Below are 22,931 nucleotides of genomic sequence, written 5' to 3'. Positions count from 1 at the left end.
ATACATTATGTTTATACTCATATGAAAGTGCTTAGTTGCTCAGTTGTGTCTGACTCTTTGTGACCCCCTGGTCTGGAGCCTGCCAGGTTCCTCTGTCCATGAGATTTCCCAGGCAAGAATACTGGAGCGGGCTGCCATTTCCTTGTCCAGGGGATCTTCCTGACCCAGGGATTGAAACTGTGTCTCCTGGAACTCCTGAATTGCAGGCAGATTCTTTACCGTCTCAGCCACCAGGGAAGCTCATATAATCCCAACTTTTTTCCTTTTGGAAAAAACAAAGAAATCTAAGCACATCCAAATAGAGCTGGAACAGTACATTAAAAGCTCACGAAGCGGGCCATGTAGCTGACAGCAGCCCTCAGTCCTGGTAGCTCTTGCCTTTGCATGTCTCACAGGAGCTGTTCCATTTTTCTTGACATTCTAAGCGCCCGGGGGACAGGGACAAAACCAGTCTGCAGGGTTTCTTCACAGCTCCAGACACACGGCAGAGGTACAGTTCCCCTCACCTCTTGCCTGACAGCTATACTATCCTCCCTGATTTCCTGCTGCTCCACTTGCCATCTGTCCACCCCAACTCCCCCGCCCCAAGTCTGTTCTCAACAGTGCAAACCAGTCACATCATTCTTTGACCTACTGGGCCAACCTACTCTCCAGCTTCAACATCTTCCACCACCCCCTCTGCTCAAGTTCCAACTGCTCTAGTCCCATTCAGTCCCTCTGACATTTTCTCACTTGCTGCTGCTCTCTCTGCCTGAAATGCTCTTCTCTCAGATCTGTGTTTTGTCATTCAGTTCTCAGATTTGTTTACTGTATTTTGAAATTAATTAAGCGTCTTAGTTGACACACATAGGATCTTCTTTGCGTTGTGTAGTATCTAGTTCCCTGACCAGGGATAGAACCCAGCCCAGGGCAGTGAAAGCACCAAATCCTAAGAAATAGACCAATCAGGTGATTGCCTGGACTAAGTTCCCCCTAAGGACTTCTGACCCTAAAAACGTCAGCTCTTGGGAAGCAAATATGCCAGCTAAAGCCACCTGCCCTGTGTCTTCTGGAAAGACAGAAACTTTTAAAAATGTTTTTAATTGAAGGATAATTGCTTTACAATATTGTTTTTTCTAAATCAACATGAATCAGCCATGGGTATACATATGTCCCCTCCCTCTTGAACCTCCCTCCCGCCTCTTACCCCTTCTTGCTTTATTTTTAAGCTAGCACATTGGAAAGGGGCAGTGGCTCAGTGATGATGTCTCAGCTGGGTGGTGGTAACATGGCCTGGATTCAAGAGCTCAGCCACTCGCCACCTCTGCACCCACTTGCCCATCTGTAAAATGGGACAAGTGCTCACATCTCACATCCATTGTGAGGGGAAGGTGCTCACTCCAATTGACCTGACTGAACCCGCAGACACTCACCATCAAGCTGATGTGTCTGGTCATATCAGGGGTCATTCAGAGAGCTGTCCATCCACCCCAACACTTGCTCAGTGAGGTGATGGTAACAAGGTGGGGAGAGATTCCCAGGGCCACAGACCGAGCCTACAGCCAAACTGAAGCCAGAAGTGGACCCTTCTTGTGAGGTGGATGTCCTCTGAGGCCCCAGCAAACCAGGCTTCTGAGCCTTTCTCCACCCCCAACCACAAGGTGCCCTTAGGCTAGCCGAGTTCTCTCTGGGCCTTCTCCACCTTTATAGTCCGGTGGTGAGTCACACATTCTTCCCTGCTCTCAGCACTTTTTACCCAGGAGGTGTAGAGCCAAGCAAGGGCAGCATGTCAGACTCAGCAAAGCTAAGCTCAGAGGGAGACAGAAGCAGCAGCAGCCTGCAGTTGCTTCACATTGGCTTCAGACTCAGACCCTCAAGCAGCACACAAATGCAGCAGGCAGAAGTGAGTTTATTGCATTAGAAAAAATACCAAAGAAAACCAGCAAACACCTCCATACTAGACACAATTATTAGCTTGACTTCAAGGGTAGAAAGGAATTTCCAAGGTACAAACTTTATTTCTGGGGGGGGGGGGTGACAGTTTCATTCCCTCCTCCCCCCCTGCCCCTTTAAACCCATGGACCTCGATGGGGGCGTCCCATTGTGATACAATCACACACGCCTCCTCTCTCATTCCGCTTGCCAGTGTGTGCCCAGGTGGAGCTAGCTGGTCACAAGAAGCAGGCTCCTGAGATTCTGGGATACAGAGAAATGTGAGGATGGGGTTGGGGGTCCTAGCCTGAGCCTGGGCTTCCAGTTAGTGACAGTGGGACTAGGGTGGGGGAGGGAAGGTTTGCCTTCCTACAGAGCTGAGGGGAAGGCTTACTGCTCCCTCCATGTCCCCAACAAGCCCTAAGGCACCGGCTTTGGCACAAACGACCGACTTGCGCATGAAGGGCGACTTTCTGTGAACCGAAGGACTCAAAGTCTCTCAGGGGAACAGCTCAGGCTGACTTCATGGTACGGCCCTGAGTCTGGAGGTGACTACTAGGAGGAGAGAAATCAATTGAGCCCGGATGTGGGGGAGGACAGAGGAGAGGAGCTTGTGAGGCCCATTATGCTCTGGCCAGAGCACAGCGCCCTGGGCAGAGGGGTCTGGAGCAGGCGCCTGGAAGAGAGAGAGGGCTGGGCAAGGCGAGCTGAAAAAAGGAGAGCACCTAGCTACGCAGCAGAGCCATGGCCTCCACCAGCATGCTGCCCTCCCAGAAGGAACCCGGCCTGAAACGTGTTCTCCACAGGCCAGTTCTGCCAGTTGGTCCACAATGAATAGCAGCCCTGCTAGTTTCTGCTCTGATGTATCATTACCACGCACACTGGCAAATCAGTGGGTCTTGAGAAGGATTAAAGTGCTCACTGGTTTAGCTCCCAATCTTAAAAGTTCCAAAATGTCACTTGATAGCACAGCTCATCATCCTGGACATGCCCTGCTCAGGCCACAGGCAAACACTAAGGCAGAGGAACATCTTTTCCTCCAGCTGAGACCTGACGATGCCAGCTGCCATGATAACGGCAGAGATGGGAGATGAGGCCAGACGTGAGCAGCAGCTCTTTGGAGAGGAAAGGCAGCTGCTGCAGGCCAGACCCCAGGAGAGAGAGGGTAATTCAAGTCTGAGAACTGGCGGGAGCAGCGGCAGGAGGGGCCCATGGAGGCCAGGGCTGGGGCTCAGGCACCAAGGAGCTCTGAGTTCTCCACATCCACTCTCCCAACTTAAGGGCTCACAGGAAGCAAGAGAATCTGAAAGCCTCTCCAGGTTAGAAACTTCCAGATTGTTCCCTGCCTTGAAGCTCCTGGCCAACAGCCCTTTATGAAAATGGCCACTCACACCCTCCATTTGCTTCCTTCAAGTCAGGACACCAGAAATAACACGTGCCTTCAAAACACATTTAGGATACTATAAAAGTCCTTATCAGAAATAACTCTACATTTTCTTGCCACCTTGATTCTGCATTATTATGCTTTCTACATCAGGGACATCTTCCAAGAGCAGGGAATCATTTCCTCTTGGTCCCTAGCTGAATACTGCATATTGGTCTGGGTGGGGTGGGTACAATGACTGTCAATAACCTACATTATTACTTGCAGACAAAAGGCCTGGGTCTCTGCTGCTCCAGACCTTCATTAACTGTGACAGGTCAGCTACACAGAGGGAGAGCAGACTGTAGACAGCAAGGCAGGCTCTCCTAGAGCGATGTCAGAGGACTGGCCATCAGTCTAGGTGGAAGGAGGCATGGCTTTATCCTGTTTCCTCTGGACTGGCACTTGCTGTTACTCTCCCCGCATCCTGAGGCTTTTGGTTGCTCCAGTCCGGGCCCCCTGGCCTTGCTGGGGGAGGGGAGGGAAGCTGAGAGAGATCGTGGCTAAAGAGTTCACTTAGGTTGGGTGAATTTCCCTGAAACTGGCCCCATGTGCACCAATCCTTTGGTTCATTTCATGGTGGCGAGTAACCACTTCCAGGTCACGGATAATGCGAAACTCACCTGGGTCCCACGGCAGGTGGCAACCTGGGTGGAGTATGGGCATTCTCTAGAAAGAGGTTCTGGGCTGGGTCTCCCCCAAACGGTGCCTCTTGCTTAAAAAAAGCCCCTCCCTTTCTCCAGTGGGGAGGACGCTTAGGAAGCAGCGTCAAAAGTGAACTCACAGACAAGAGAGCCTTGATAAATTAGTATAATGCTATTAGAAGGGATGGCATTTTGTTCTGTGTCTAGCAGCTGTGGCCTACTTGCAGCCTGGTGACTTCCTTCCCTGGGAAATTTAAAAAGCCGTCCCCTGGTTGTTAGCTCTGATGTAAAATTATAAAATAGAAATCTGGTAGGGTTTGTTTTGTTTAAAAAGGAAAAGCCCTGGTGAGGCAGGGCGGTCCCATGCAGTCCAGTTAGCTCTGGCCATTGGGTCGGCCCACCGGGCTCCCTCCGGGAGGCTGGATCGCAATGGAGTCCAGGAAGGGCCTCAGGGCCTGTCCGAAGGGCCTGAGGAGAGAAGAGACACAGGTGCTCGGGTGGGCTTGTGAAATGAGAAAGTCAGAAATGAGAAAGGCACACAGTTGGACTTCGGGGGGACTGGGGTCTTCTGGGGGTATCGAGTACTCAGGAAAAGTGACAGGTCAGGCTGTCAGAAGGTGTTGACACCACTGCCCAGTTTGCTCTCAGAGTAGCTTAGCTGGAAAAAAGACTGCAGACACTGTAGTTTTAAGACATTTTCCAGGACTTCTCAGGTGGTCCAATGGTTAAGACCCCCTGTTTCCAATGCAGGGGATGTGGGTTTGATCCCTGGTTGGGGAACTAAGATCCCACATGCTGTGTGGCACAGCCAAAAATAAAAAGAGACTTTCCAAGATTACTACAACTTTAAATTGGGTTGCCTGCAAAATATCTCAGTTATTGGCTTTCTTTCTTCTTCAGTGGCTACTGCCATTTTTGAAAACCATCCCTGAATTCAAAGGAAGTGAAAAATTCTAAAGCATAAACAGAGGAAACCAAGAAATAGTAAGCCTAATTCAGACAAGTCCAGGAACTCCATGCATCAAATAATAACAGCGAGAACACTCCAGCTACTCAGGGCCCATAACCTAGATCCTGCTGTGGGGTTTAACACGCCCACTAAGGAGTAGGAAGGCAGGGCCAGGGACAGGGGGCTCTCCTCGCTGGCTGGACACTGAGGGGTTCTGACTCAGGTGTGAAGGATAGCTCACCTTGCTGAGCCTGCTAAACCTGTCAGGATCTCTGCTGGACAGGTCCTTAGTTCAGAGTAACTGAGTCAGAGTCAGGAAATGGGCCTGGTCCTGCAGTGGGCAGAGGCTGCCTGAATGCAAGGGGAGGAAGGGGTACGATGGCACTGAGTATGCATGTCCCCTGAAAGGACACTGCCTGGATGGTGGTCACAGAGCTTGGACCACATCAGGGTGGGAGGGGCTACAGAGTGTTTTTGAAGAAAACATCTACTAAGGGCTGTCTATGTGCTACGAGGTACGAGGTTGACTGGGAGGTTGTCTTTGAGGATCAAAGACCTCAAGGTGCAAGGGAAGAAAGACTGACAGTTTCAAAACAAGTCCCCTGACTAATTCTCCGACTTACTTTGCTCGTCCATCTAAACTGCCTTTTAACTGGGCACTTCTGGGGAGTGGCAAGCTTCACGTGCAATGGGAAAGACAGATGCCAGGATTCTGTACAAACACTGGGGCCGGCGTCAAGTGGGTTTCTAAGCTCTGCAGTTGCACTCAGGCCACCCTCAGGAGGAGGGTGAAGGTAACACGGGTGAGTCTCCGAGAGCAGAAAGGATGGTGGCCTTCCAAGGCAGAAGCTGCCATCACGACATCCCACCCAGCCTGGCAGGATTCGGGGTGGGGGCGGTGATGGGGAAGGAGGCAGATGTGGGCCAGAGAAGAGACCTTGTCTGTGAGTGGGGACTTCGAAGGCAGAGGCAGAGACAGAGGCCACTTACGTGGAGAGAATTTCAGAGGGAAGGTCAGTGATGTAAGAAGGGATCTTCCGCCCGGTTAGGAACTGTGCCACTTCGTTGCTGAAGGTGTTACAGTTGTTCTCAAAGATGTTGTAGGCCTCACTTCTGCACATTATGAGAAAGGTTTGGCACACAGATATGAGTCAGTAAGCGTGTACATGAAACTGAGATCAGGCAATGGGAGGGCGACCATAGCTGAATCTGAGGACAGGGAATTCCTTTCCTGCACTCCCAAAGCAGGGACTGGTTTGCCACTCTCGGTATTTAAAGGGAAGAATGAAATAAAAACATTTGGCTCCTCCATTTCAGGAGAATCTTTGCATTCACAAAAGCCGAGCTCCAGGGTTAGAATTTTAACACTTGAAACTGACTCAAGCTTCAGTAAGAGAAAACCTGCTCCAGTGTATTTCATCCCAACCTCTCTACAAACCCTGTTTCTGATTTTCAGGACAAAATACTTGGTTGAGAGCAGCATGTGCTGAAAGAGCAGCAGCTGCTTTTAATCAGAAGGAATAAATAGCTCTTTCTTCCCTCAAAGTTTTAGCAGTAGGTGTGCTGGATGGAACAGCGGCCTTGGAGGCAGTGCTGAGCTGTTTTTGTGGCACGGTAGCTCCTTTCCCATCCTACTTGTTCAGCAAATACTGGGCCAGACCTTGGGTTGAGTGCTCTGGGGGAAATGACCTGGTGGCTGCCATCTGGGGGCCAAGTATCTAGTGGGGGAGACGGACACGACTACCGTCTCCCCTGTTCTCCACTCACCGGAACAGAGATTCCCCAAGGGAGGACAGGTACTCCAGAAAGATTTCTTCTGTGACTTCTGTGCTCCCAACATCAACCACAGAATCTGGGGGCCCAAGCAAAGTCCTTCCCTACAAGAGCCAACCCAAAGAAAGCCAGTAAGTCACTCCCTCTGCTGAATTTTTTTCCTTGCCATGGAAGACCACAAATGCTCTGCTCCAACAACTTCTAACTTTCAGAGCACCTGGGGCAGAGGAAGACTTATTTCCTCTTTGTGTCAAGGCTACAACAGCCTAGAGGCTCCTGGAGACTGTCCGTGGCTGTGGGCTGACAACATGGCTGAGAAGTCGGGTGTCCGGTTTCTGGTGGGGCCCTGGGAAGCTAAGTCTTCTGCAAGTCAGACTCCTGATACTGTCCACTCCTTCAGTGGATAGACACAGAAACCCAGAACCTGCAGTCTCCCTTTGTTCCCAGCAGGCCTAGTCACGAGGGCCGAGCAGGACAGCCAGAAATGGCTCACACCTGGCGGCCATCGTTCCATGCCCATATTCATCATGGACGCAGCCAGCTTTTCATATGACACACTTGCTCCCCACTGTAACACTGGGAAAACGTGAAGAACTGTGAGAAAGCTGGCAGATATTTCCACGATTCAGTTCCTTTTTGATCTGTGAGGCTAATTTAACAAGGTGATAGGGTTTTCCCCGGCAAGGGAGTTACTGGCCCCCGAAAGGCCCACCAAAACCTCTCAGCCATGGGTTAACAGACTGCTGTGCCATCTATGGGGTCGCAGAGTCGGACACGACTGAAGTGACTTAGCAGTAGCAGTAGCAGATGCAAGGAGAGACTGAGGCCCTGGGGGAACCAGCCGAGGGGAAAGCAACAGGATCAGTGGGGAGGAGAGGGCTGGGAATGGGCTGGGGAGTAAAGGAGTGCACTTCAGAGCAGTGCTTCTCGAAAAGATCACAAATTCATGCAATAGCTCTTGAGCTCCCACTGTGTGCCTGACAAGATTTGAGGGGAAAGCGTGGTGAGCAGATTACTATAGTCAGAGGTGCAAGAGACCAAAAGGTCACTATTTGACCCACTACTCTTCACTCGTATAACAAATATGTTATTGAGAACCTACTACATGCCAGGCCTCATGCAAGACACTGGAGGTATGTGGACAAAACAGATGAGATTCTTGTCCACATGGAGCTTACAGTCTAGTAGTAAAGGCAAACCAGTGTATAACTGGACTTCCCTGGTGGCTCAGATGGTAAAGCCTCTGTCTACAATGCGGGAGACCCGGGTTCGAGCCCTGGGTTGGGAAGATTCCCTAGAGAAGGAAATGGCAATCCACTCCAGTACTATTGCTTGGAAAATCCCATGGACAGAGGAGCCTGGCAGGCTGCAGTCTATGGGGTCGCAAAGAGTTGGACACGACTGAGCGACTTCCCTTCAGTGTATAATTATGAGCTATGATAAGGGTCTTGTTGGAAAAAGTACAGAATGCCATTAGTACATAAAACAGGGGACCTTCCCAGTCCAAAAGGTCAGAGAAGACTTGTCTAAGAAAGTGACAGTGAGCTCACCTGAAGGATGGAGAGTTAACCCAGTGAAGGATCAGGGAGGTGGGCTGATGTCAGAGGACAGGTTTCAATGTCCAAGGTGTTCAACGAATGAGAAGGGCTGGGGGGTAAGGGTGGTGAAGGGCACAACCTGCAAAGGGGCTAACTAGAGAGAGGGAGCAAGCCCAGATTGGATGAGGCCTTGGAGGCTATGCTGAGCTTTCTGGGTTTTATTCTGAGAGCAGTGGGGAGAGTTCTTATTTAAGCAGGGGAATGCCATGATCAGAGTTGGATTTTGAAGATTGCTTTGCCATCTGTACAGAGAACTGACTGAGAATGAAGAGCAGATGCGCTGCTGTGGTCCAGGCTAGAAATGAGGGTGACTGGATTAAGGTGAAAACTCCGGAGAAATGAGAAGAGATGAAGAGGGACAGACTGCTTTGAGATACACTTACAAGGTGGAACTGAATTGGGCTTAATGAGGACTTATTATAGGAGGTGGGGAGCCAGTAGAAGGGAGAAATACAACATGACATCCCATTTATGAGTATCAAAATGAATGTTTTTTTGGTCTTTGCTTGAGTACCTCCTGGGACAACCCTTAGATAGCTCAGACAGGAATTTTCTGGGAAAGGACATGGGATTTGGAGTCAGAGAAACCTGCGTTTAGCACCAGTGCTGCCACCGGCTGCGTCTTTGGGCACCTCACTTTCTCTCTCGGCCTCCTCACCAGTTTCACAGTGACTGAGTTCATGCCAGGAAAGAGGCACTGAGTTGGTAAAGGTGACAGAAGAGCGAGACAGTCTCAGCTTACAAGGTGCGCACGGGGCTCCCTGTGGAGACTCAGCAACGGCCCGTTTCACCATCACACGCCCAACGTGACAGAGGAACCACGAATGCCAGGGGAGCAGAGGGGGCAGCTGGCTGGCGGATCTGGGAAGGGTATTCTTGAACTGAGACTTGAGGTCATCATGAAGAAGTACGCCACAGGGCTACCTACACTGGCTAGATGCCACAACTACGGAGGACAGCAAGGTTCCTGGACTAGGGGAACTCCCAGGAACCTGGGACGGTGGACGGGGTGGGCAGACACTCACTGGCGGACAGCTGGAGATGCCGCCACTGCCGAAGAAGAACTCATCCTTGTGCACGACTATGGAGGTGTGCCTGCAACGCAGAGAAGAGGCAAAATGAGCCAGATGGCTTAAAATTGGTATGAGGAAAAACAAACACCACCCTGCTGTAAGAGTAATTTCTGCCTCAGGATATGACTTACAAGGTCAACAGCTTTATAATCCTAACCAAACAAACGTAAGACAAACATCATAGATCAGAGTTTCCCAGCGTTGGCACTAGTGACATTTGCAGCTGGCTAATCCTTTGTCGTGGGGGCTGGCCTGTGCATTCTAGAAGGGTTAGCAGATCGTGGTCTGTTCCCACTAGATGGCACTAGCATTCCTCATGCCCTCTGTGGTTATAACATGTCTGCAGAAGCCGCCGTTCTCCTGGTGGCAGAAACGTCCCTTGTTGAGAACCATTGCTGTGGATCATGTGAGCGAAGGGGAGTCCTGAGAGTCACCCCAACATTAACAAACAATACTGAAATAAAGCTCTGCAGACCAAGATGTGTTTTCAGACTTTTCATATGAGATCAGGTGTGTTCAGGGTGGTATGGCTGTAGACCGTTCCCAGACTTTTCAAACTAACAGGAGTAGTTACCCTGGACCACGTTGAGGGAAAGACCAGATGGTGTTCAGTGTGGACCTGTTTCAAGTAAAGGTGCTCATATGACTTCTTGGTTCCGGTCAAACAAAGCAATGGTCATCTGGTCAACCAAAATGTCAGTAGGCTCTAGGATCCAGTCAGGACTCTGACCTACGCTTTCCTCAGAAATGGAACAGAGCCCAGCCATCATCCTGTGTCTGACAGGCCAATGAAGTTGCGTTTTAAGACCCATGTGGGGTCCTCATGACTTCTACAGTTAGAAAACTTGGCCAGGGGTGGGCATACATCATTCTGCCTTTCCTTAGGACAGGTGAAATATCTGCACCACTGATATTTTTAGCTGGATAATTCTTCATTGTGGAGGGGTGTCCTGTGCATTGCAGGATGTTTACGGCAGCAACCCTGGCCTCCACCCATCCACTCTAAACGTCTCAAGACACTGGTAACTTCTGGCTGGGAACCACTGCATTAGAACGTGAAGATTTGTGGCTTAGAGAGCTAAGTTTCAAACTGGAAGCCACAGACTGGAACCTGAAATGCACGATGCTGTTTGGTTTCATAAACCAGCCAATGTAAGGAGCCCCACCCAACTTACCAGATGCCTTCCAGTTGTTTCCCTGTGGAGAAAAAAAAAAGAGAGAGAGATTTAGCCACTTGGGACTAGACTAACTTGGGACTTTTGCCCCCCCAGCCAGAGCAAATTCAGACCATCAGAGGAACCCATTATAAACCTCTTGGGGGACCTCGGATAAGGCCCTGAGGGTGTGACATGAGATGTCGTGTTAAATAAGTTGGACAGTAATCAGAACCCTTAAGCAGAATTCAAGCAGAAACACTGGTATTGATGTACCCTTTTTTTTTTTTTTCTGTGCCAAGTCTTAGTTGCAGCATGAGGGATCTAGTTCCCTGACCAGGATAGAATTCGGGGCTGCTGCATTGGGAGTGTGGAGTCTTAGCCCCCGGACCACCAGGGAAGGCCAATGTACCCAATTTTACGTCTGCTTTTCCTTCTCCTTTAGGGTCAATTCAACTCTATCTTTTTAATTTGTCTTTCTTTAATTTTTTAATATCTTTGTCTCATCTACAGAGACAAAGTAAAACAAGAGTATAGAAAAGCTATTATCTACTTCTTCATTGAGCATATGTGAGGTGAAATCCTCTAGAAAATAAGAATGAACTCTGAAGATGCCATCCATTTGACCAGCCATGTATTCTGTACCTCTATACCTCTATATGCCAGAAGTGATGAGAGATATGGAAATGCAAGTACGAAATGCAAGTCCTGCCTTTAAGGAGCCTAAAGTCAAATGGAAACAGAGACATACGTAACTAACACATAATGCTGGTAGGCTCCTTAGTAGAAGTAAATGTAATAAAGGTAAAAAACTACCTTCGGAGCTGCAATTTAACCAGCGAACAAACAGGGAGGGAGAGGACATTTCTGCCAGAGGGAACAGCATATGCAGACACAGAGCTATGAAAAAGACTAAGGCAGGGTACGGCAAAGGGTGCAGCGATGGCGGGAAGAGGACAAGCGGCGGGGGTGCGAGGAGAAGAGAGCAAAGCTGCACGGAAGGCCGCCCCACACTGCAGGGCACGGCAGGTGCGAGGCAGCACAGGGCCTCTACCAGACCCGGTTTTCAAATGATAACTGTTATCTTCTAAGAGAGAACTATAGGAACAGAAGATGTATTGGAGGGAAGAGAGCTGAGAGAATAGACTGAGGAGGTCTGTGCAGTAAGCCACGGGAGATGCAGGAGTGCCGAGGATCAAGAGGAAGCAGAGTGAAGGACACGAGAGCGTGACCGAACGTCACTCACCCACCTCTGGTTATCATTTCAGGGTAACTGTTTACTGAGTGCTAAGCAAAGAGTGCTTACTTTTGCTTTCAATGCTTTGGTGTTTGCCCTGTGACTTTCTAAAGGATGAAACTAGGCCTTGTACAGAAGGGGAGCTGATATGGTTACACTTTTCCCTTTGCCTAACCTGCACTATCTTGCCCCTTCAAGCAAACTTAAAACAGATAACCTTAGCCTAATTTTCTTTTTTTTGGGAAGAGACAAAAGAAACCATGGCTTCTCCATGACAGCTATTGAGGACTCAGCATAGTGTCATTAAAAGCAGTTAAGAATATGGCATAGGACTTCCCTGCAGTCCAGTGGTTAAGACTCTGCCTTCCAATGCAGGAGGTACAAGTTCAATCCCTGGTCAGGGAGCTAAAATCCCACATACTTCGTGGCCAAAAAAACATTAAAAATGTGAATAATATTGTAACAAAGACTTTAAAAACAGTTCATATCAAAAAAAAAAAAAACAATAATATGGCGTAAGTTCAGATCTGAGCTTTTCCCTTTGCTAGAGGTGGATCCTGGGCAAGTTTACTCAACCTGAGCTGAAGTTTCATCAATACAAAGCTGCTGTAATCAGTAATGATTATTGGTGTAAAGCATCGTAGTGTGTGGGACACAGAATTCTGATAAATGGAGACACTGGATATAATTTTTTAAAAAGATCAAAGAAATTCCACTTCAGGGTTGATAGGTAAGATCTAAGAACAGATTTCAGTATCCATCAGATTAGTCCGAAATTTTGTATTACATATAATCATTTTACCCTTTGCTGTTAGTGCTGCGAGGCTAAATGAAATAACAAAGGAAAATAAAATGTAGCAGAGTTCTTCTGCCTCTAGAGACCAGTCTGCTTTTCACTAGGAGACGGGCTGCTTTGACCACAAGGTCACAAATGGGACAGAGGGATTCTGGCCCAGGGTTTTGGGGACTGTGGGGCAGGCTCTGCCTTGATCCAAACTCAGCTGAAATTCCACAGAGATGGATCAGAAACAGAAATGGATGCCAAAAGGAACTGATAACCCGTTTAGGACAGGCACTGAGCTGGATTCTTCGTCTCTTCCAGCCGACTCCAGGAGACTAAAAGACCACACTCTTCCTTTCACAACATGTAAAGTGGAGAGACTGACGTTGCCTTTTCAATCGAGCTGGTCTGCTCTTCTGGACTGACACATAAAAAACAGCTTATTGTCTAAATGGTAGCAATCTGATGTTTATTTCCTTGGAGACATGCAATGATGCATGAAACTGGACAGATAAGGGATCCTGCTTTCTCCTGGGTGATCCTGCTCTCATCTACTTTGGGAAGAACACTATACTTATAAGAAAGGAAGTACAGTGTAGTAAAGAACACAGGTTCTGAGAATTCCTTGGTGGTCTGGTGGTTAGGACTCTGCGCTTTCACTGCCCAGGGCCTGGGTTTGGTCCCTCGTTGGGGAACTAGGATCCTGCAAGCTGAATGATATGGCTATCATTTTTTTAAAAGAAGAAACAAAGAGAACACAGATTTTAGTGTGGACAGGGCAGGTCTGAATCTTATCAGTTCACTCAGTGAATCAATGTTTATTAAGTGACTATTATACTTCAGGTGATGTTCTTGGCATTAAGGATACGTTAGAATGCAAAGGAGACAAAAAACAACAACAACACTCCTTCAAGGCATCACAGGGTGGGGAGATAGAACAGTCAATAACTACTACTAATAACCATAATAAACCACAGAAGGCTAACAATAATGAGTGATAAAAATAAGGGCAGGATAAGGGAGACTGGGCATTTCAGGGACGGCCAGGGTGGGCCTATTTGAGAAGGTGACATTTGAGCAAAGACCTGAAGGAGGCAAGGGAAGGAGCCATGCAGAGGCAGGACATGCTAGGTGTACCCGAGGGGCCTTCAGGAGGCCAGTGTGCCTAAAGTGGGTGAGAGGAGCAAAGCAAGGGGTGAGCAGAAGTAATGGAGAAGCGGGTCACGCAGATCAACTTGGTGAAGTTGAGAACTTTTCTAAGCCTGAGCTGTCCAGCATGGTAGTCACTGACCACAAGTGGCTTTTAAAATCAAAAGAACAAATTCAGTACCGCATTTCAAGCACTCTCAACAGCCACGTGTGGCTAGCAGTTAGCCACAGGACAGTGCGGATCTAGAACGTTTCCATCACTGCAGGAAGTTCTATGGGTTGGCACTGTGGGAACCTTGGTTTTCGATTCTGTTAGGGAACAAAAGGCATAGTACTAGTGTCCAGCTCATAACATTTCCAAGGTGAAGAGATGACCCATGAAAGAGGCCCAGCACAGTGCCTGCCATATAATATGTACCCAGCAAAAAGAATACCTCTTGTTTCTTTTAGGCTTTACAAGTTGAAAGTTTTATGGCTGCTCTCACAGCACCTTGGTATAAAAACTACCTACTTATAGGTCTTTCCCCCTCATTAGACTATAATGGTCTCAAGGACAAGGGCCATGCTTATGCACCTTTGTGATTCCAGGGCTGAGCAAAGAACCTGGATCAGCGATATTACACGCACAGCTGCGGTGGCTGACACACGGTGCTAATGAGGCCAGAGTTCTTAACCTCAATCTTGGCTGCCCTGGCTTGTTATTCAGATGACTTTGCAACCCTGGCATATTGCACCCTGCTTCTGCCTTCTCAGATGCCCATGCTCAATGACCGAGGAGGACAGGTGGCAAGTCCAGGTGCACTGGTTCAAACGCAACCCTACTAAAATAATGGGTTTTTGGTGTGAGGCCTCAGAGACCTTCCTGCCACTTATTTTTACACCTGCAAAATAATGCAAAGTTGTGGGATACAAGCCCTACTTCATTCTCCTTGACATTCTCTGTACTGTTCATTGAACTTATCTGAAAGCTGGACATTATGCACGTGTGCGTGCCAAGTTGCTTCAGTCCTGTCTGACTGTTTCCGATCCTGCGGACTACAGCGTGCCAGGCTCCTCTGTCCATGGGCTTCTCCAGGCGGGAATACTGGGGTGGGACTGCCATGCTCTCTTCCAGGGGATCTTTCCAACCCAGGGACTGAACTCACATCTCCTGCGGCTCCGGCACTGCAGACAGATTCTGTGCGCTGAGGCACTGGAGAAGCCCCAACCTGGACATTATACTTCCTCTTTATTCAACCACAGCAAGGTATGCTTAAGATCCCATCCACCCATAGGATGGTGATAGAAACTATAGAAAAAAACATCCTCTTACTTATCCTTCTGTCATTTGTCAATCCATCTATCAAACACCTAGAACCAACAACTTAAAACGGATTGAGTGGATTCACATCGTTTCTTAAAGTGCTTCATGGTCATCCTTATTCTCACCTCTTTACATAGTGGAGCGGGACAAATACTTATTAACGTCATTTCAAACAGGTACATAAAAATGCATGACTTGTCCGGTGTAAAGAGGGAAAAAAAGGGATATGACCATGTACTTGTTAGAGCAGCTCAGGCAGAAATGTAACCTTAGCTGCCCCGTAAATGTAACATTAGCTTGTCCTCATGGCACTCTCATGAAGACAAGAACCAGGGTCATGGCCTCCTCTGGGGGTGACCAGCATTGGAAAGTGGGACTGGAGTGATTTTTAAATTTTTTCGTTCAGACTGAGACACAGTAGGTGAGTAGGTGGTGAGGGTTTGAGATTGAATCAGGGCACAAGGCCATTGGGGGATATGAATTAGGCTCAGTGGCTATAAGCACACTACAGAAAAGCAGACTGTTTTCCCACTAGGACTTCCTCAGCAAGCTGCAGAGTGCGTGGGTCAGATGGCTGCATGTCTCTAAGCTTGCTGGCATACCCACTGCATTGATTTGGAAGCCTGTGAGGTATGTACATGAAAACAAATGGAAGCTGTGGATATTAGCACTGCTTTGCATCATAAACAACAAAGAATGTAGACTGAGGTCCTGATTATGAGAGTAAAGTCAGTACATAAAAGCCAAAGAGAAAATACTCCATCTACCTCCCTTGCCAATTAAGGTAGTGGAGCTTGTGTGTATAGACATACAAGCCGGCAATGGGACATGCTCACCTTGTATACTGCTGGTGCTAAGTAAATGTTTGCTAATAAGCAAAAAGTGGGTGGCAGGGATGGGACTCCAGGGGCAGGCGGCATTAGCTCATGGGTGTAAACTGAAAGTAGCCCAGGCTCACCTTGGGCTTCTCTAGTAGCTCAGTCGGTAAAGAGTCTGCCTGCAATGCAGGAGACCCGGGTTCAACCCCTGGGTCGGGAAGATCCCCTGGAGAAGGAAATGGCAACCCACTCCAGTATTCTTGCCTGGAGAATCCCTGGGACAGAGGAGCCTGGTGGGCTACAGTCCATGCGGTCGCAAGAGTTGGACATGACTGAGCAATTGAGCACACTAGCTCACCTCCTAAGTGTCTCTCCACAGGGACAAAGAGCTCTTAACTGGCAATGTGTTAATCTGATTTTCCAGATTACCAGCAACATGAAGGGGTTAACTTAAAAAAAATCAGCTTATTCTCTAGATGGTGGTTTAGTCACTAAGTCTTGTCTGACTCCATGGACTGTAGCCTGCCAGGCGCCTCTGTTCATAGGATTCTCCAGGCAAGAATACTGGAGTGGGTTGCCATTTACTTCTCCAGGGGATCTTCCCGACCCAGGAATTGAACCCTGGTCTCCTGCATTGCAGGTAGATTCTTTACTGACTGAGCTATGAGGGCTTCCCTGGTGCCTCAGCTGGTAAAGAATGAGGAGCCTACAATGCAGCAGACCTGGGTTTGATTCCTGGGTTGGAAAGATTCCCCTGAAAAAGGAAATGGCAACCTACTCCAGTATTCTGGCCAGGAGAATTCCATGGACTGTATAGTCCATGGGGTTGCAAAGAGTCGGACATGATTGAGCAACTTTCACTATTCTCTAGAACCACTAGGCAAATGTTGAATCTATGTGGGAAAAGGTAAAAAGAAACATTTGTGTATCATAAGTGGACCTCTGGATCTATTTTGTAAAAAAAAAAAAAAAAAAATGCTTATTAGCAGGGGGCTTGCCCCTCCTTAAGGCAGGGAAAGGTCATCACAAAATCAAAATGCAAAACACTGTTAAAAACTGAGAGGTATTTTAATCCTCAGAAAAGGATAGATTTAAAACTACTTAATACTTTAGCTCTAGGAGCCAGTACAGGATTCTTTCTCAGGATAAAAATAACTAATTTGTGAGTTATTTTCTTTCAGTACTGAGTGGGTTCCCTCTTAATTATTGCTTGGTGTTAGGAGTCAGGCCTTGTAGCAATGCTTTGAAAGATCTGCAACATCCTGTCACTTACTCAGTTTGTATATTTACTGAATTCCAGGGCTTCCCAGGTGGTGCTAGTGATAAAGAATCTGCCCGCCAATGCAAGAGACAAGAGGGTTTGATCCCTAGGTGGGGAAGACCCCCTGGAGAAGGAAATGGCAACCCACTCCAGTATTCTTGCCTGGGAAATCCCATGGACAGAAGAGCCTGGCGGGCTACAGTCCATAGGGTCACAAAGAGTTGGATACAACTTCAGCGACTTAGCACGCATGCGTAATCAGGGATTCTTGTCCCCAGTGGAGCTTCTAGTCCAGGTGGGGCTGGGGGAGTGGACACAGATGAAAAAATATGCAATTATAAGACAGAATAAATGCTATTAGAGGAGATCACGGGATGTTATCAGTACTTTATAGACACACATGACCAAGATTTGAGGGGCAGCGGGATAGGGAAGGCTTCCTGGAGGAAGTAACACTTCAGTTGAGGCCTCAAAGATAAGCAGAAGTTATCCAGGCTAAGAGATGGGGAGAGAAAGTATCCCTGGCAGAGAGCAAAGCCTTTGAAAAGCCTGGAGGTGAAAAAGAAATGAACAGTTCAGTCCTGTTAGGATGTACAACCATCTTCTCAGACCCTGGGGTTCTGTTGAGACAATTAAGCCATAATGCCTTGAGGATCTACTGGGAGAAATAGTTACTCAGATCATTTTCCCCAGGGCTTAGTTTTCCGATAGAAACCAGATGAGAAAGTCTTAAGTAGAGACTGTTCAGGATGTGGGGACAGGTGAGGGTGGAGAGAAAAGCAGGAGGAGGATCATGAAGGGCCTAGTAAGTCACATTCGTTTTTTCATTTTGTCATTAAGAAATGGCAGTTACTACTAAATTAACTCATTGGACGGATATAAAACAACACACACAATGAAGAATAAAAATCTAAAACAAAGCACAATAGATGGCATTAAAACATTAAATAAAGCCCCTCAGATTTAAATACATTCTGTCTAATCTTTAAGCCTGAGCTTGTCTCAGTCATTCCTATAGTCAATATTTACTGACCACCAGCTCTGAATGACCACTAGGGAACACACAGGGGAGACAGCATCCCTGCCTTTCAGGAGCTCAAGGTTCTTGCTGAAGTCTTTCTGACACATTCAGCCCACAATGGCCTGTCCCATCTTTCAAGGCCTAAAATAACTGTTTCACCACTCACTTCTTTTTGGCATCTAATCATAATCTCTTTTGGGCTGTTATCTAATGTGGCACATGTACATTATTTTTAACTAAATAAACTCCTCAAGGACAGAGTCTATGTGTTTTATTTTGTTACTATTTGTACTACAGAATTAAGCAAGAAACTGAGCAGTGTAAAATCTCAAATATTCATTAGACTGCATTCTGCCGAGAATATACATTTATATATATTCTATATGCCTAAGTCTTTAAATCTGAGAACAATTTTGAGACAGGCTTGTAAAGAGAAAATAAATGTGATCTTGGAACATGTATATGCAGGCAAAACTTCAGATCGGAAAACAATCAACAAATACAAGAATCCCTTAGCACAATTAAATAAATATGCAAAATTCCACATTTATTTTTACGTACTTTAGCACAAAAAGAGGTCAAGGAATTTAAAGAGCAGCCAAAATTATTAAAAGGACAAACTGAAGGACAATCATAATAGCTAATTATCTTAGGCAAACAGTGACCATGAAAAAAAAAGTACAATCAGGCCATCTGCTCGATTAGAAAGGTAAGGGTATTTCTGGGATCATGTTCATGGTGAGTGAGAGACTGTGGAACAGGAACAGCTTCATGAGAAGCAATTCTAGAAGACTGAAAAGGGGACAGGGTAAAACTGTGGCGTCCACACTGTTTCAGGGGAGAGCAGAATTACACTGGGCTCTATCTGGTCTAGTCATGACTGTAATAGGCTAGATGGGGTCTCATAGTGAGGAACTGTCACAAGAGTACAACAACTAAATTAAAGAGCCAGGCCACCCCACCTTAAAAAAACAAGATTAAGAGGGCACTGCTGATGAGGTCACACTAGTTCGGGACAATGAAGGCCAGGAGGGATGGTCATAAATCTGTGATTATGATTGGCACACACACTGAACTCAGCTATTTTCCTCATCCAGATTTGAAACACCTGGCCAAAAATGCCTTTATAAACTTGAATGAGGTACCTACTTTACATCAATTATAAAGGAACAGATTACATAGGAGAGGTGGTATAGCAAAGTAACTGAGAACATGAGCTCTGGAAGTCAAGACTGCTTGTGTTCACAACCCAGCTCTGCTACTTACCAGATGTGACCCAGGGGGCAAATTTCTTAATGCCCTTTATCTCAGGAATCTCAACGAAAAAATGGAGGTAATAACAGGACGTATCTCACAAAATTGTGGTGAAGAATGTAACACATGAAAATACTCAGGAAACAGAAGGGTCTGGCACATGGCAAGTGGTCAGTAAGTTCTAGCTATTAATATACTTATAGAATTCATTAAAAAAATCAAGAAAAAAACTGATTTTTTAAACATTCAAATATATTAATATTTAGGAATGGGAAATCAATGGATGGCTACTCACAGAATTGGGACACACTCAACTTTAAGGTTAGTGATGTTTGGATGGGATGAACCAGTAAGGCAATGCCCATTTTCCATGTTTTTAACTCTAGAAAGTAACAATTATCAGCTCTGATAACCCTTTTTTCATTACTTTTACAAAAGGCAGAGAAGCAATATGAGAAAAGGGGATAGAGAAGAGAGAATTAGATTTGGAGGCAAGGTGGTGTTCTCAGAAATACCACTGCAATCAAAGGTGCCCAACTGATGAAGTTCCAATTTGGCTGAGGTCTTCTAGGATTTCACATCTATTAAAAAAGCTTTCAGATGGGATGGGAAGGAGTCCCAGTATTCCACCTTCAGTTAAGGTACTTTCTTCTTCACCCATTGAATTCCACAAAGGTCTTCTTCCAGTGCCAGGTCAGGCTCTTTTTGCCTCAGGGCCTTGGCAGGTTAATTCCCCTTCTGCCTGGAACCCTGTAACTACCTCACCACCCACCTTATGACTACTTCTTCCTTATCCTTAAATTTCCAACTTAAAAGCCACTACTCCTGATTCTCTTATTTAAAATAGGTCTCTATTCATATTTTTTTGTCTCAGCACCTAGCTGGCTTCCTGCACAGCCTAATACTTTTCACAATTTGTAGTTATTTCATATGCTTATTTATTTTTACTGTCTTCCCCACTAAATAGCTCCATGATGGCAGAGAACATCTGTATTCATCACATCATCTTCACTTAATCTTAACATTGACTAGCATATAGCAGGCACTCAATATGTTGAATGAATTATGAACCAATGGCCCTAAGGCCCCTTTCGGCTAAAATCAATAACTATTAGATAACAGAACAAAAAATATCCAGTGTAAAGGTGGAGGCTTTTATGGATGGGCCTAGGAAGTATTGAAGTGACACCTCACTATGATCAAGCTAACTAAATGGCTCCATTCCAAGAGGTTTAGTCAGAACTTGACTGATGTAATATACTAGTGACTACCACCTTCCTCAAACAGTGACTCTGTAAGTTTTGCTTTCAGATTTGCCTTACTCATTTTAACAACTGGAGAACTAAGCCCAAACTTCTAAACATGGATTGGCTATGTAAGAATTATCTGAGGAGCTTATTAAAAAGACAGGTTTCTGGACCAAAACTCCAAAAGATTCTTGTTTAGTACTTGTGTAATAAGGCTCCAGAATCCACATGTTTAAAACTTTGTGGGAATTCCCTGGCAGTCCAGTGATTAGGGCTCTGTGCTTTTACTGTGAAGGAAGAGGGGTTCAATCCCTGGTTGCCAAACTAAGATCCCGCAAATCAGCATGGCCAAAAACAATGCTTATTTTGCAATATATGTACAGTACACAATTCAAAAGATACAATAAAGTTTACAGCAAAATCTCCCTTTCATTCCTGTCTCCCAGTCTCAAGTTGCCCTTTTCATAAGCTAACACTGTTAGCAATTTTCTTATGTATTTCTCCAGCTCATATTTGCCTAGACAACATGTATCCTTTGTTTCAAACACCCACCTGCATACAGAAAGAACTATTTCAGTTTCACTTTTTCTATTTCTATTTAACAATATATGCTGGAAAGGAAGGTATCTGTATTTTTAACAAGCATCCTAGGTGATTTCTGATGGAAAGCCAAACAGGAATCACTCATTGGCCCAGAGTTAGGTTTAAGTTCACTCCACTAATGGCCTTCCCTGATGGCTCCCACGGTAAAGCGTCTGCCCTCAATGCAGGAGACCCGGCTTCGATTCCTGGGTCGGGAAAGTCCTCTGGAGAAGGAAATGGCAATCCACTCCAGCACTCTTGCCTGGAAACTCCCATGGACTGAGGAGCCTGATAAGCTACAGTCCATGGGGTGGCAAAGAGTCGGACACGACTGAGCGACTTCACTTCACTTCACTCCACTAAAACACGTTAGAAACTCAAAGACACACAAACTCAAAGGTAGCCTTGCTTACATGACCTCTCCCCTCTTGTCTCATGGACACGAATTAAAACATTCTCTAATATCTCCACATAAGTCGAGAAAAACTAGCCATTCACATGGATGCTCCTCAACTGTTCAGTTTTCAATTCCCATAATCCTTTCCTGCCCAACAGCACCTGAAATCACAAACCGGACTATTGCTAGGTTACACAAGACATTTTGGTATTTGGGTTATAAGAGAGGATTGGTCTCCTCTGAACTGGGACTGGTTTTCTCTCCTGGTAGTTAAGTAGTTTAATGGAGCACAACCGAAAATACATCCTTCACTAATCACTACTGACCCAACCGCATCCAATCCTCCGATTGCTTTCTCACCATGTGGGCAAAAGCAATTAACTTAGAAACTGTCCAGAAGACCGCATGAAGTCAGGCCGAACTCGGTGAATTTTCGAGTTCCGAAGCCGGGAGATCCCGACTTTCTTCTCTCTCGGGGAGATTGGCGGGGGCCCTGTGCAACACGCTCTAGCCTTCTCTCCCCACCTATCCCAGGGACTGCAGGAAGAGTCTCCCTTTGGCGCGGAGCGAAGGCTCTCCTCCGCAGTGTCCCTTTCACCACGCGGGGCACTGCGCGGAAAGGCATCTCGCCTCCCCTCCGAGGGAGTCTAAGGGGGCTCCACGAGCGTGCCAGGGCACCCACCGGGACACAGCGCCGGCTTATCCCTCCTCCCAGCTGGAGGGGCTCTGAAGGGCTTGGGGAGGGCGTGACTCCTCCCTCCCCTCTCCCGGGATTCAAACGTGATGACTGCAAAGGAGGGCTTAGGGGGCCCCCACATCAGACGCACACCTTCTCTCCTCGGGCGTTTCTGCATCCTCTGGGCCTTCCCTTGAGTCATGACCCAGGCCTGGCCCCCTCGGCCGGCCGTCCCGGAGCCCTCTTGCCCGGTTCCCGCCCGCTCCCCACAGCCCCCCTCACCCAACATGATGGGGCTGAGCCGCCGGGCCAGGCCCTTGGACAGGTCGTACACGTACAGCTTCACCGGATAGAGATTCGGCGGCTCCATCGGGACCCGTGGCGGCGGCGGCCACGAAGTCCCTCAGGCACCCGGCAGCGGCTTGGACCTTCCCGTACCCGACGGGGGAGGGAAGTGGAGGGAACGGGAGACCGAGCCCCGGCCCGGCCTGAGGGGCGGGGAGAGGCCGCCCTGGGCTGCTCGCGCCCCCGCACCCACCACCGGCAACGACTACTGTGAGGTGACAGAGCGGGGACGGGCACGGTCCGTGCGAAAGACAGCGCGGGGGCGGGGACGCGGACGCACTTTCGCGCATGTGCGTAGTGTCCTGACGGACGGCGAGGGGCGGGGTTTGGCGGGC

General features: G+C 47.4%; 1 protein-coding gene across 2 annotated transcripts; it reads right to left on the bottom strand.

Annotated features, from left to right (window-relative positions):
* Nucleotides 1–1,868: 1,868 nt before the first annotated feature.
* On the bottom strand, nucleotides 1,869–22,864 carry DESI1 (desumoylating isopeptidase 1). Of its 2 annotated transcripts, none has more exons than XM_040233201.1 (6): nucleotides 22,534–22,864; nucleotides 10,547–10,568; nucleotides 9,324–9,393; nucleotides 6,695–6,804; nucleotides 5,918–6,040; nucleotides 1,869–4,446 (listed from the first exon to the last, which is right to left on the bottom strand). In XM_040233201.1, the coding sequence occupies exons 1-6, from the start codon at nucleotides 22,619–22,621 to the stop codon at nucleotides 4,353–4,355; spliced, it is 507 nt and encodes a 168-aa protein (XP_040089135.1). In that variant the 5' UTR covers nucleotides 22,622–22,864; the 3' UTR covers nucleotides 1,869–4,352. The 2 variants fall into 2 exon arrangements, with proteins under 2 accessions (XP_040089135.1, XP_040089136.1); XM_040233202.1 differs by lacking the exon at nucleotides 22,534–22,864 and adding an exon at nucleotides 22,405–22,468.
* Between the last annotated feature and the right edge of the window lie 67 nt (nucleotides 22,865–22,931).

Source organism: Oryx dammah, unplaced genomic scaffold (assembly GCF_014754425.2).
Source record: "Oryx dammah isolate SB20612 unplaced genomic scaffold, SCBI_Odam_1.1 HiC_scaffold_29, whole genome shotgun sequence".
NCBI lineage: Eukaryota > Metazoa > Chordata > Mammalia > Artiodactyla > Bovidae > Oryx > Oryx dammah.
The sequence above is the reverse complement of the archived record's forward strand: the minus strand, read 5'-3'. Positions and strand labels throughout refer to the sequence as shown.

Bases quoted from the DNA above. Each gene is read 5' to 3' on its own strand.
- DESI1 (XM_040233201.1), bottom strand. From the start codon at position 22,621: ATGGAGCCGCCGAATCTCTATCCGGTGAAGCTGTACGTGTACGACCTG. The intron at 6,805-9,323 runs GTGAGTGTCTGC...TGGCTCTTGTAG, and splicing joins GCATCTCCAGCTGTCCGCCA to GGAAGGACTTTGCTTGGGCC. The intron at 6,041-6,694 runs GTGAGTGGAGAA...CATAATGTGCAG, and splicing joins CTTGGGGAATCTCTGTTCCG to AAGTGAGGCCTACAACATCT.